Raw genomic sequence first — 14,959 nt, 5'->3', positions numbered from 1 at the left:
AACGGGCAGGCAGCCCTGCTCATTTCCAGCTTGTATCAGGTCCAAATGAGTTTAGACCCCTTTCTTAGACAGGGGCTGCTGCCACCCCATGCTGCTGCCTCTTTATCAGAGGCAGCAGGACTGAGCGACAGGCAGCTAGTCCAGAAGGGGAGCTGGTTTTAAACTGGCTCACCTCTTGGACCAGCTCCTGACTGGCACCCTGCACTACTGTGCCGGCCCCACCTCCGGGGACTATAGAATAGTCGACTAACCAATAAAAATTAATGAGATTACTCAACTATTAAATTAACCGATATTTAACATCCCTAGTTGATATCAGAGCATGCACCTCCCCGCATTCCTGTACCCCAGCTCTACAAAGTGGAAGGGGCACAATAGGGCCTGGATCGGAGGGAGCTTGCTGGCCACTTTTAGAAGTGGAGCAGGGCCATGGTGAGCCTGCCTTAACACTGTTGCACCACCACCCAGGAGCAGCCTGCATCCCAACCTTCTGTTCCAGTTCTGAATCTCCTCCACCCCAGCCCTCTGCCCCACCTTAACCCACCCTTAATCCCAACTCCCTCTGAAAGCCTGCACCCTTCATTAGGGATGTAAAATCCCAAATAATCAGTTCACCGGTTACATGTTCACATTTCTCCCCTGAACCCCCTCCGACACCCCAACTCCCTGTCCCAAGCTCAGCCCTGAGCCCCTCCCACTTCTCAGCCCAAGACCAGAGTCTGCACACTGGTGAAAGTGAGTGAGAACAGGGTGGGTGGCAGGATGGAGTGAGCAAGGGTGGGGTCTTAGAAAAAGTGCAGGAAGGAGGAGAGGGTGTTTGGATTTGAGGTAGATTCTAGATTGCACCAATTCAAAAAGTGATCTTGTGCTTAATAGAGGTAGAAACCATTGGCTTAAAGCAGGTGAGTAAGACTCATGCTCCCTAAAATAGGAAAAGAGCAAGTTAAAAAGTACTCAGACAAATTAGATGTCTTGAAGACACGAGGGCCTGATTAAATTAATCTTAGAATACTCAAGGAGCAAACTGAGGAGATACGTGAGCCAATTATCTTTGAAAAGTCATGGAAGATGGGAGAGATTCCAGAGGCTTAGAAAAGGGCAAATATTATAGTGCCCATTAAAAAAACAGGAAATAAGGGCAACCCAGGGAATTACAGACCTGTCACCTTAACTTCTGTGCCCAGAAATATAATGGAGCAAATAATTAAGGAATCCATTTGCAAACATCTAGTAGAAAACAAGGTGATAAGTGACAGTCAGCATGGATTTGTCCAAAAGAAATCATGTCAAACCACCCTGTTGGCTTTCTCTGACAGGGTAATAAGCCTTGTGGATAAGGCAGAAGCAGCACATGACCTTCCCATAAACCAACTAGGGAAATGCAGCCTAGATGAAGCTACTATAACGGGGTCAGCAACCTTTCCGAAGCGGCATGCCAAGATTTCACCCTGCTGCCCTGGGCCGTGCCGCTCTCTTCTGTCTTCACTGCGCACTCTATGGTCCACCTTTCTGCAGACTACCAGTTACTAAAAGAAACTCACTGTTAATTACATAATTAAGCCTGAGATATTTTGCTAGTGCTGCAGCTGGGGAGAATGGTTTAATTTAAATTATTAAACAGTTTAAGCGTTTTAACTTTCTTACATTAGTTGATCAAACTTCATTTTAAATAAAGTAAAATATTAATTTATGATCAACAGAAAAGGTTTCAATGTTTTCTTTATTTATGGCAGGGGTGGGGAACTTCTTCTGGGTTGGGGGTCACTGATCCACAGAGAAATCAGTTGGGGACCACACAAGTAAGAAGCAAAAAAACTCCTCCAAAACCCCTCAATCCTCACTGATGTGGCCCCCAACTGAGATACCTCACTCCTCTGGCACTTCAGCCCCCATGGGGTGAGGGAAAGGACAGGGAGGACTGAGGTTCAGGGCTTCCCATAGGTCAGATTTACTTTTCTGTGGTTCCAGAGTTAGTAGATTTTGTGGACCCCCTTAGGCTTTGGGAAAAATGAGGGATTCAAAATGCGGGACAGGGCTGCCAGTGAGAGAAACAGGAATGCAGGACAGGGTTAGGAGGACAGGGTCTGGAAGGGAGTTTGGCGGCAGGAGAGGATGTGGATTGGGGGTACAAGAGGGAGTTTGGGGGCAGGAAGGGGTTGGGGGAATAACGCGGAAAAGGTGAAAGGGTGAGAATGCAGCCAAATAGCTAGCTGAGGAGGGAGGCAGAGAAGTGGGGAATAAAGGAAAATGCAGCTACGGTACTTTTGCCTTACGACCCACAAAGCATCTACCACCACACAGCCCCTGCTTTCAACCTCACGCTTTGCTGGGAGGTCAGGCAGTATAAACAGGCCTTTCTTTAAATCTGATTGACCAGAATCTAAAAATACACAAGGCCTAGTGATGGGGGAACTGCAGGCTGATCACAGTGATGGAAAACCTAAGAATGGCCAAGACGACACCCTTGATTAACTCAGAAATGCCCAGTGGTAAGGAAATGGAGCTCAAGGCATTGCTCAGAGGACACAGGGTTTTGTCCTAACAGAGATGCACAGAAAGTATTTGGGACAGAAACAGTAGTGGCTGAAAGTGAAACTAACAAAAATTCTATCCCTCAAAATGTCACCAATGAGGATCCCTGTTGGCTGCGAAAATAAACCTCCTGACTGCAGGTAACCCCCTAGAGCTAGGCAGTGGGGGAAGGTTGGCACTCTCCCATTCCTGGAGACAGAGGGCCAGAGCTGCTAACACCCCCCACCACAGCCTGAGGACATCCTTGTTAGCAGCTGACCAGGATGTGGACTTCGCAGCCTCACACAAGTACACTTTCAGCAGCCAGGAATCAGAACAGGGCTGTGACCCAGGACAGTCCCTGACTGTGAAATCCAGAAATGTCAGTGCTTCCATGACTCCAGTGCAGTGTGAAAGCATCACCCTCACACAACCTCTGGGTGCCAGAGCCACTCAGCAACCCAGCAAGGCTCCTCTGCCCAGGAGATACTCTTACCTGGGAGAATCAGGGAAGTACTGACATTGACGGGCCCTGCCAGAGGGGCTCCTCCACTGCAGCCATGGATCCTGGGATGAAGCAAACACACCCAAGCCATTTCCCCCCACCGCTGTAGCCCCTTGAATGTCTCACCTTCCGCCTCCTCGGCCATCTCCTCTTCATTTCCACTCGTCCCAGATACCTCCATCTCCTCATCCTCTGCTGCAGGAGGGAAAGCAGCTTCTTCATTTTGAATGGTTGGGGCTTTCTTCTTCTTCCGCCTTGCGTTCCTTTCTTTCTCCTGCGGGAGAAGCACTCAAGGGTCAGAGACTAATCCCTTAAAAGTAACCAACGACAGCATTTGGCCTGCCGTGCCAGTGCTTTTCCTGTATTCCTCCACTGGAAGAAGGTAACAGTTACATACAACACTGAGCAAAATTCAGGGCATGATTCTTTTCATCCCTGATCACTCCTGCACCTTATTAGTGACCACATTGCAAACGGGCAGACTTCATACAATGACAGAATGAACAGCTTTAATCCCCAACCAAGGGTTGTCTGTGAAACAAATCTTGAGAGTTGGGGGAGGCAAGTCTGAGAGGGGGGAAATTGCATCTATATGTATTTTAGATTCTGCCACCCTCCCTTTGAGTGGCACCTCACTTGCGGGGGATCCTTACAGAGGTCAATATGCATCTCACCTGCTCTGCTGTTGGCACACACGTGCAGAGGACCCTAACCCTAAGTTTCCCAAAGACATTTTACCAATTCAGCAGCATGCCACCCATAGGGGGCTATTGGGAGAGGGAGAGGCTAACAGAATCATTCACCATGGCACAATTAGGGATGTTAGAGAATAACTGTTTATAAGCTGATGCTTATCAGTTAATGGTCTCAGTTACACTCAGATAGTTCCTGGGGAGGCGGCTTCACTGTGTCAGGACAGTGAAGCCACCTTCTCCAGAAGCCAGGCTGGCAAGTGCTGCCCGCTCCATTTCCAGGGACCCTTCACTATGGCAGAGCCCGCACAGCGGGTAGCTATGTAACTGCTGGGATTTTCAGCGGTTACATGGTTACCCTAATACTCAATTTTTAACATCCCTAGGCACAATACACCGATGTCAGATTAGGAAAGAGAAAGCCAGCCTCTATTTTAATGGCACAATTTTGTGTCCATAAACCCTAACAGTGCAGAGTTTAAGACATGATCAAGCATTCAGACACCTAATTAATTCAAACTGAGGCCATCTTTAAAACTAAACTAGGCCTCTACTACATATCGCCATAGTATGAAGCCAATTTAGAGATGACTAAAATGGCACCACAGATTAATTTTCAACCCACCTTGTGCTCCTCTCTGTTTTTGGATGCCCAACTTGAGGCACCTTGAGGGGACCTGATGCCCACACATGCTTGGCACCCTCTTGAAATGAAGCTAGTGGCTGCCCTGAATACTCAGTGCAATGGACAAGGCCGGTGCCAGATGTTTGGAGCTGAACATCCAATTTTTATAAATATTTTGAAAAACTGTGCCCTGGGTGATGCTCCCAAGGAGATGCAGTGAGCGAGCAGTAAAGCAGGAGACAGAATCAAGGAGCTGAAATTCCTCATCTTCTTCTCGAATCACAAAGCAATACCCTCTCCTCTTTAAACATGTGTAACAGGCCCATGCTACTGCTTCCCATGCACTGTTTGGCCTGGCTCAAGAGTCTTGTCTCTACTTATGTTTCCCGGTGTCATTGCTGAAATATAAATATAACTGGCAGGAACATGCCCTCCCCTGCTGGTCCCTCCACTCGCCTCACATGAGTGATGCTCTGAATAGAGTGAATTGAAATGGATGGAAACTGACGGCTGCAGCAGTAATGCAAACTCTACCATGGTTCTCTAGGTCGGCAGAGTCTGACAGAAAGGGGGGAAAGTATCTACTCAAAAACCTCTAGATAAAAACCCCACCCCACAACCTGGCAACACTGTCAGTTCTCACCTGTTTGTGTGACACTGGCCAGGAGAGGGTGGGAGCACTTAAAAAAAATTATGTGATAGCAGAGACATTACAAACACACCTGGCCACTCTCACCCCTACCATCAAATTCTGCTGTAATCCTGTTCTTTCGGCGATCTCTGCTCCCTTGGGAAGAACACTGTCAGCACTTCATCTTGTGCCAAAGGAACAATTCAATAATTGTATGTTACTGTCTAAGCATCAACTCATAGTTAGGGCTTCAGAGAATGCTAATGTGATGACAAAGCTCTTGGGTTACTATGGCAAAGCCTTCTTCGCCTTACTGCCTCTTACTCATGGATCTGTGACTCAGCTGAGCTAACGAGTGGGATCTGATGCTGGGAAATTAGCTGGGAACAAGCCCCTGCATCAACACCAAACTTGGCTTTTGTGTTTGCATTAACAGACAAGCAGCAGGATTTGGCCCATGCAGAGATGAAAGCTCTGGCAGGCCAGCCTGTGGGGCTGTGAGAGGCCCGCTGCACAGCAAGGTAACAAGGGTGAGATATTTAATAGAAGCAATTTGCATCTAGAAAGCAGATCTGGGGGAGGACATCCTTAGAGACAGGCCCATGCACAAATGTTCTGCTCTAAGGTTTTGGTTCCAGTCAGACTCATTTACCCAAATTCATCCCTGTGCTAACTCCTGTCACCTCGCCACTCCATCAACCCCAGCCTATCTGCTATCACCATATACTTCAAGTTCTTTGGGGACAGGAGTGGCCTATCTTTAATGCAATGGGAGATCCCCTCACCATTACAAATGTATAATCCACCTTGAGTTCACTTCACATGGCAGCAGATGCGGGGAGAAGAAACACTTCCATCAAATTTAGCATTAAAGGCAAAACTTGGTTTCCCAAAGAACCACACAATACATCTCTAAGTCCCAGGGGCCCTTGATACAAATCACAAATAAATGAGATGATGGTAAGGTGAAGCTCACATTTGCCACAGGAATTAATTGCTTTTACATGGTTTTCCATGATTTCTTGGGTCTGTAACAGAGTGGTTCTGGTCCTTGGGACTTAGTTTTAGACCTGCTATCAGTACTTCAGTGACTTTCACGTACAACCCATTCCTTGGTGCTAAACGTACAATCTGTCCTATTAAAAGTGACTTACTAGATTTGCCCCTGGAGCGTTTTTACCCCTGTAACCTATGGGATAGCTTGAGCAGGGCTGTGCCGCAGCCTTTGGCTTAGACACATCTATGTCAAAAGGGAAATAAAGCAAACCAAATGAAACCCCGAACCTTTCTCATGGCAGGTTACTTGTGAGCATGCTGGAAAACCTAGTGTGCTGTTCCACTTCCCATAGCAAGAATGGCCTCCCAGGTGCCCTGAATGATGCTGAGGCTGATTTCCAGCTAGCTCTATTAGATTGTCTCCAAGTCTGGTGGGAATCCGCAGCTCTTCTCAACCTCCTCTCCAAGCTGTCTGGTGTTACCAGAGCATTCTCCCCCACTTCCCCAGCTGAACAATCCTGACTGCCCAGGATATAGCTGAAAAACAGGGAGAAAAAACCCAACCTGCTGCTCTGACATCATCTTTCTGGCCATCTGCCCCAGAAGGGAAATACCTGGGCACATTTGGATCTCTCTTCACGGGATCACCACCTGACACAGAGTGACCAGCCAAAGAGGCTTTAAACAACCCTGCTCCTGATACAGAGCAGTCATCATATTTACATAGCCTCAGCAGCTGTCTCAGCCTTCCCTAAAAGCATGATGCTGGCATTCCTGCATTAGTGTGGCATGGTCATGCATATTCCAGCAGGGGGATCACAAGCGGAGCTAAGACAGCTGGCTCCCCAGGACTGGGGCCAGGAGTAGGCACATAACCATAATGGAAACTGATAAGCTTGTGCTTACACACTTACGTCCCTACTGAAAGGGAGACAGCACTGCCTGAACTCCCCTTTGACAAGTCAGTCTCTCAACAGCTCTCCAGGTGAGGTTCATTTTCTATAACCCAAGGACGGGTGTTAAAATTAAAACCCCATGAGTGGAGGAGCTGTGGAAGCCCTTGGGCCACCCACACCACAGAGAACCAGGAAGGAGCCACCACGGTGCTAGACCTGCTTTCTGACTGCAGCTTGAATGGCTCTCCTGGAAAGAGGGGAGGTGCCCTGAAGGGGCAGAACAGGCTCCGCGATTCCTTTCCTGGGTATGTTTACTCTGTGTCTGGCAGCCAGCCTGCCAGGCCGGGGCTTGCCCTAGCATTGTGGTTTGGGCTCTCAAAGGGTTTTTTATTTTTAACATGCCCCACTAATGAGCCTCCCTCCCAGATGCAGTGCAGTCATACACTATAGGGGCAAGACTCCATGCTGCACCCTTGTAATCTGTGAGCCCTGGCAAATCTGGGGTGCGACAAAGTATGGCAGGCCCGACCGATCTGAGAGCCACACCTGAAAATCACCAGCTGCAGGCCAACGTGGATGCAAGTAAATTTCATGAGAGTATGCTACCGCTGTGCTAGCCACCACAGAATGTGAACACTGGGCTCTGTACAAACCACTGTTGCAGTTCTGGTTTGCGTGGGCTCATGTTCCTTGGGATGTACTTTAGGTTCTATATTTGAGTGAACTTTTAGAAGTAAGCTGAAGATCACTCAAAGCTCCCAAGTTTCATTTGGATGAAACCATGAGGAACAGTGGATTTAATCTGGCTGTAATTCAAAACTATGCACTGGTCCAGGCTAGACTGTACACTGACTCAGGTTTGCCCCAAACTATTCTCGGGCTCACTTGAAGGTTTCTAGAGACCTTAGCATTCCTGGTCTGAGACCTGAGTTTGTAAAAAAATCGTTGTCATACCAGTAGAGCAACCCATCCTAGCAACAAGGCTACAAACCATAAACAAGCTACATGTGAGACATTAACAAGCGCTACCAACTGAGGATATCCTCATTAAATTAAATAAACAGCATTCTAATAAAACTGGGAATGCAGAGCCCATGTATTTCCTTGTAAATTATCTGCAGGGAGATCAGCAATAGCTGCTGACACCGAGGCCGGGGCAATAAGCAAAAGATCACTGCAGTATTACCTGATGACATATTGGCCTGGCTGCTGATTGCTTCCCTTGAGAGGAGGTCAAAGCTGACTACTTTGCATGCCCAGATGCTGTACAGGAAGCGATTAGGAGGTTTGCTTTACTTGCGAATATATTTAGGAGTTAGAAGGAAAGCCTGTGGACTCACTCTCTTTTATTTTATTCAGTTTTACAGCATCTGCTATTGCCATAAAACAATATAGCTCAATAAATAACAGCTGAGCATTCATTGTGCTTATACAAAACCCAAATTCCACATCCCCTGACGCTTAAAAGAGTAAATGACAATGATGTTCTAATCTGCATGCAATAGTGAACAATATGTATGGGGGAGCAAAGGATGAGGGAAAAACTGGGTCTGCAGAAAAGTCCCCCTGCAGTACAATTTCTGAAATACTGGGAAGCGAAGTAAATTGATATACCCAACTCTGATTAGGTTACCAATTCTATTTCCTTTAGATTCACCCAAGTAATGAATACAATATCTTTATAACATGAAGCTCTATTTTGAGAGGTTGTGCGTGTGACTCATCCCATTCTTTACACACGTTTTAGTTGTTTTCTTTGTACAACTTTGTTTGCCTTGTCTCTAAAACAAGCTTTGTTTGCCTTGTCTCTAAAACAATTCAGTGAAACACAGGAACACAGGAGTATCTCCGAGCATGGAGAAATGATCATAAGAATCACTGCTGCTCACAGTACTTTTTGTTCCTTTTGTCAAGTGATGAGGCTATTCAGTTCCTGGATGTGTCACTGAGTGTTTGCCTGTCTTTTTACTCACACCGTAATGGCTTGAGGGAGCGATTCCTGTACGGAATACTGTCCCTTCCATTTGCAAAGCTCTCCTTGGGGTTGAAGCCATATGAAACCTATTAGCCAGAAACCCTGGAACCCCAGGGTCCTCTACAAACGAATAATTACAATATTTTGCAGATTCCCTAAACTTTCTGAGGGAAGAAAGTATTATTATCCCCCTTCTACCACAGGGGAAAACATGCACAGAAAGATTAAGTGATCTGCCCCTAGCCATACAAAATGTCTGTCAGGCATAGGACTTCTGTCCTTAGGTCACTGGACCATGCCTGTCTCTGGAGGTCCCAATGATTGTTCCTCCTGGAAATCAACTTCTTCCCTTCTAATATCATAAACACTGGGTTGAAAATGTCATGAGGCTTTTTGTGGCCAGTCTGCATTCATAGCTTTATACTCAGTGCATGAGCTACCACAGAACATGCAGCAGTTTCAGACTGCTCCAGAAATAAACAGCATGACTAGGCCCATTTCTGATCTCTGTAACATGGGGTAAATTGATACAACACTCCTGGCTTGAATGGATTTGCACAACTGTAACTGGGATCACCATCTGGCTATGTATCTTAACACACAGCAGCTACTCTCTCCTTTCTATTCTTTTCACTCACTGAGTAGCATGTGCATGTCTAAGATCTGGTCAACTCTGTCCCAGAGGAGCTCCCAAGCTAGCCAGAAAACACCACTGGCCAAAGGATAAATGTCCCTTTCTCAATATGAGCTGTTAGCTGACCCCTGGGCTCCATGTATTTCACCCAGTAAATTCTCATGGAAGACAAACTTCCCTTTGGACTTGGGAACGTCATAAGCTATGTCACTGTTTGCCAGAAAAGAGCTGTGGTGATTGCAGCAGGCTGCAGCGGGCTGCTTACCATTTTTAGTTTGTGCTGCTGCAGGATCTCATCCAGGTTCTGTCTTTTCTTGTAGTTGAAATAGAAGTTTTTGCACTGCGACACAGTCTTGGAGCCCACCATCCTGGCAATGGCCGACCAGTTTCGCCCATGTTCAAGGAGACCTGTAATTGGGGAAATAAAACCAGAGGGTTTAAAAGGAGAAACAATGCACAAAGGCTGGGTTACATGGGCAAACCAAACTTTGCTGGGGACAATATGTTCCCCAGTACCCGTCTGTGAAAATTCCCTGGCCAAGAGACAAGTGAGAGATTCCTGGTTTTCTTTCCAGGTACAAAACATTAGACCATCAATCTTGGGGAACAAAAAGCATGGGATAGCAGCATCTACTAACCACCCTGACAGCTGTTAGGGCTCGGGGCTAGACTGCACCATCATGGTGTGTTGGGGGCCAGTGCAGTCATTGCACCCCACAAGGGAGTGACAAGAAGCTTTCAGAAGGTGAAAGCATGCACCTCTTCCCTGGGGGCTGCAGTTCAGGTTGGTCCCTATCCAGGGGGCTAACGAAGATGGGGACAGGATGTCTGCACCCTCCCCCAACCTGCATTATCTGAGAGAGACAGTTTTTGAGAACTGGAGCCCACAGGCTCAGATGGGTTGGACCCATGCATGGAGAAGGCCACAGGAGAAGAGGGGCGACAAAGGAGGCGAGATGGAAGTACAGTCATGTATTCACACAGGTGTGTGTGTGTATGTGCATGTGTGTAAGGAGCTAATAATCAGCCTAGGTATTTCCATGGCCCCTACTACTCTGGGGTCTAAGCCTCTTGCAATCATTAAGGCATTTGCCCTCCCAACACTCCTGTGAGAGGGAGAGGTGCCATTACCCTGCAATTACAGAGGGGGAAACTGAGGCACAAAGCAACTAAGTGACCTACCTAGAGTCCCAAAAGACATCCCTGGGGGGAGCAGGGAACTGAGCCTCAGTCACCAGCTATTACCCTACCCACAGAGCTCTGCTTCAGACTCCCATTATACGGGTCCAGTCAATCCACTACAGAGGGATTTCCTCACATGAAAGCCTGCCAGCCCCAGGCACAGCAGAGATATGTTCTAGCGCTGCCACACTGCCACTGGAACCCAGAGGCCAGTGCGACCCAGGAGGGTGAAACCTGGAGAGTGAAAGATCTTGAAACCTGGGGCCCCTTTCAAAGACTGAGCTAGGGGTCTAGCACTGGGAAGAGGTAGGGAGAGGTGACAGACAGACAAAGAGAAATTACCAGCCTCTCCTTGGAATGTAGAGGCCAGCTGACCTGTAAGTGCATTGTGGTGGGGGAAGGGAGGGAATCCCCACCAGCTTGAGGTGGAGGGGTGCTACAGAGGTCGCTGACTTAATGAACACCCTGCAGCCCTGAATAGCCCATCACAGCCCCTGGTCCGCCCCTTGCTGGGATTGTCAGGGCAGCAGAAGTCCACTGTACCTGAACCAGGATGCTACCCTCTTATAAATCTGTGTCCTTCTACCATGCTGGGTTGCCTGTCTGGGAATTTGTTGCACTGGCAGCTCTGTATCAGAGACAGCCCCTTTTGCGTGTAAACAAAACCTGTCTGACCCTTCCTCTGACCCCTGAGGTGTCCACGAGACCCCACTGCATGCCTATTGACTCCCCTTGCCAGGCTGGCCTGCTAGGTATCTGCCATCAGTTGGCCCACAGGCCCAAGAGGAGAGGCAGGGAGCCCAGCTCCAGCTGGCTTCATGCCCCACGCTCAGGTGGAACTGCAATCAGCCAGCCCTTGCTTTAGTCATCGTTCCTTTGCTTTTTGTCTGCCACTCTTCATGCAAGGAGGGGCTGCAGCAAGTCCCGTGAGGAGCAGCAGTTTAAAGACACCCAAAGCTGACCTGGCTCAAGCTCTCCTGTCCTTTGTGCCTGCTGCTGACACAATGCGGGAGTTGCCCTGAAGCAAAGAGGGTCCCCAACACACGTCCTCCTGCAGCACTGGAGGATCTTTCATGAGGTCCCCCCTCCCTGTACTGCACCAGCCTTAGCTTGAGAGCCTAGATGAGATCCAAGGCAGAGTCCTCGTTAATGGCACAGGGAGGACCTTCAGATTCAGACAATATTTTCCTTTAAACATGCTCTACCTATCAGCCAACCAACCACAGCATCATTTATGTGTCAGGCATACTCTGCGCTGTGATTGCAAAGGCTGACAAACAAAACTTGCTAAGGGATAAGCTTTAGCACCAGCATACACAGATCAACCAGCAGAGCCTCCTGGCTCCACAGACCTCTATCACCACGCTTCCAAAATGACCGAATGAATCGACCAATTCACTCTAGAAAGGCTTACTCCCATGGGTGAGCGACTGGGCTGGAATGGCAAGCTAGGTCTCAGGTAAGGGCTTTAAATACCAACAATGGCCCCTGACTGCCCCACAGGCGCCACTCTCTGTGCCACTGCGTTGTTCTCAGAGAAGACTATGCTGTGCATGACAGGGGAGCAGCATGTGGTTACTGCAGCGGCTGACCCCAAGGTCCGGCTGTGCCCACTCTCATTTCCACCTATGAACCGAGCGTGTTGTGCGGCATGTCATGGATCTCTCAGCTGCCCTCTCACGTGCCAGAGGCACTGGGCTCAGTAGTTTTGCTGGGCCACTTCCCAATCACAAGGCTGTGCTGAAGCCCCTCCAAGTTAAAGTCACCCACTCCAGTGGTTCCACAAGGCCTTCCCTTCACCTGCTGGGGTCAGCGTGCAGCCTGCCAGATTGCCACACATGCAAATGGCGCCCAGCTGGGGGCAAGCGTGTAGCCAGGGAGGGGAGAGGCGCAGGTGTCTGTGTGTATCCCGCCAGGAGGAGGCTGCATGTTTCCAAAGCACAGACAGACCTCCTCCCTGCAGGATCCAACCGGTGCATATAGACACCCTTATCTTCACAGGCAGGAGAACAAAACAGCAACACCTGCTTCCCAAAACTATAATTATCTGTACTCTCAGGGCGGGATCAGCCAGCAGCTGCCCTGGATCTGGCTAGTGAACAGACAACTTGCCAGGGCTCTACTGAGCAACATACGTCAGTGTTCCCTTTCACCTCACAGCCTCCCCCTCGTGCTCTTCATGCTCCTGCACCCCCATCACTGTCACACGAAACTTGCCACATGCATGTTGGCCCCTCGCTCATACAACACACACACTCATTTTGTACATAAAACTGAAACTGACTAACCAGCCCAGCCGATCTTAATCAGTATCCTGCTGAGTGGCGATGGGGGATTGTAAGTGTACACACCAAGTGTACACACGCTCATTCTTGCAATCCCCAGCACTAACGTTCACCCCAGAAGCTCACCGTTTTCTTACTGCCTATGGCTCTACTTACATTCTCCGAGACTAGTGTCACCTGCCAGCAAATCTGCTCCGAGCATGCAGCAGGCAGGTCAGAATAAAAAGGGAGAGCACTTCTTCAAAGCCACGCGAGGCAGAGCAGTTTGTTACAAAGCGCCGGGAGTTCTCCGCTCACATCCTCCCTGCTCAATTTGTTTACACTCCCTCGCAAAAGCCAAAGGAAGGGAAGGGAGGAGAGAGGAAAAAAAGCTGGTTCTTTATTCCTGGGGGGCTCCGGCATTTAGGAACCCTCGGTAGCAAGAGCAGCTACAGCATGGTAACTTAAAACCAGGTCTTAAAAGCAGGAGACGCCTGACCCCGACGCAAGAAGTTGCCTTGAACACATGCTCTGTCCTCAGTGCTCTCTGCCTCACTTGGGCTGCTGAGAAGCACCCTGGGCACTCTTCCTGCTCAGCTCCTCAGCACTTGCAAACCGTCTGGAGAGGCGTTTGTTAAGGTGGACTGAAGTTGCTTTGCCTCCCCCTTTCCCCGTCTCACCTCCTTGCTCAGCAGCCTGGGGCTACAGGGAGGCAGTTTCAGGAGATGCCCAACGCTGCCAAAAAAAAAAGAAAAAAAAAAAGGCAAAGCAGTCGAGCAGGAGCTGCAGTTTCCCTCTTGCCAGCTGAGGGCCAGGAGGAGATCAGGACCGGCGGTGTGTGGTGGAGCAGCAAACAAGCTCTAATCTTTTCCTCTGGCTGACCCAGAGGCTGGTTTCGTCTGAATGTGACCTCTAGACAGAGCAATAATAACGAGCGTGGCACTGACCCAAGCTGACAAGGGGTGCGGCCAACTTGGCACCCACTTCCTCTCTCTCTCTCTCTCTCTCTCTCTCTCACTTTCTATCTCTCTAGTTCTCATCTGAATGTCAACAGCAGGGGGAGTGAGCCAGGAAAACAAAGCTTTGCTTAATAGTTTCCTCTGCTCTGAAATGAATCAAAGGGGCTTTTCTTTGGGGAGGTGCGAGCCAGTAATTGACAGAGATTTGAACTCTACTGACCGGGTTGGGACCTTCCCCCTAAGTCTCCCCTCCGCACTGGTTTTCAACTGAAGGTTGCTATCATCTGGAAAGGTCTGAGGGCTCCAGGAGAGGAGGCAGAGAGAAAACAAACAGAGCACAGAGATAATGCTGGACCAACAAGTTGTTGGACAACTTCAGACCACTCCCAGGGCAGGAGAGACAGGGACAGACAGACACACCCTGAGCATGCGGGCTATGCAGTGAGCCCAGGCAGACGGGATCAGCCAGAGAGTGGGGGTGGGGACTGTCTCCTCCCCGGTCTGTGGAAACTTGAGGGTCGTGTGCCCGGAGCAACGATGGCAGGAAGGAAGAGGAGTGTGCAGACCTATGAGAATGCTTTAAAGCGTCTTTGGTTTCTGGAGCACAAGACCAAGAGAAAAGGGGCATTGCAGGGAGCATGGCTTTCATTCAAGCTCTCCATAGTCACAGCCTTTTTAGATTATTTCTTCCCCTCCTCTCCAGCATGGCTGCCCTTGCCCCACCCAGGTCTCACGTCTCAGCACAACACAAGTGAGACCGCAAAAGGGTCCCTTAGCAGCCTCTCAACTGGATTAGCAGATCAAAGTTACAATAAAAAAAATGATCTCATCCCCAAAGCGCTACACTACCTAGTGCAACACCCCTCCCAAGTTCTCTTTAACTCCCTTTCCTTCCACATTCTTTCTTTAACCATTTCCTGCAGCCCACGGAGACTGTCCCAGTTGTGCAAGCACAGCAGCCTGACTCTACAGCCTGCCCCGGGAGCGTGGCAGAGTCAGAGGCAGAGGCAGAGGCAGAGGGTACAGAACTGAAATTTAAGCCGACCACTCCTGGAGTGGTTGGAAAGCTACCCAAGTTTGGGCAGACTG

General features: G+C 49.0%; 1 protein-coding gene across 30 annotated transcripts in view; it reads right to left on the bottom strand.

Annotated features, from left to right (window-relative positions):
* Nucleotides 1–14,959, bottom strand: part of NCOR2 (nuclear receptor corepressor 2) — a 494,549-nt gene that overhangs the window by 88,682 nt on the left and 390,908 nt on the right. For all 30 annotated transcript variants that reach the window (XM_075898492.1, XM_075898501.1, XM_075898496.1 and 27 more), the window contains 2 exons: nt 9,731–9,873; nt 3,143–3,290 (listed from right to left, as the gene is read on the bottom strand). In XM_075898492.1, coding sequence (XP_075754607.1) covers nt 3,143–3,290; nt 9,731–9,873 — 291 coding nt within the window. The remainder of the gene's footprint in view (nt 1–3,142; nt 3,291–9,730; nt 9,874–14,959) is intronic.

Source organism: Pelodiscus sinensis, chromosome 15, assembly GCF_049634645.1.
Source record: "Pelodiscus sinensis isolate JC-2024 chromosome 15, ASM4963464v1, whole genome shotgun sequence".
In the NCBI taxonomy this organism is placed as follows: domain Eukaryota; kingdom Metazoa; phylum Chordata; order Testudines; family Trionychidae; genus Pelodiscus; species Pelodiscus sinensis.
This window is presented reverse-complemented; position numbering and strand designations above follow the sequence as displayed.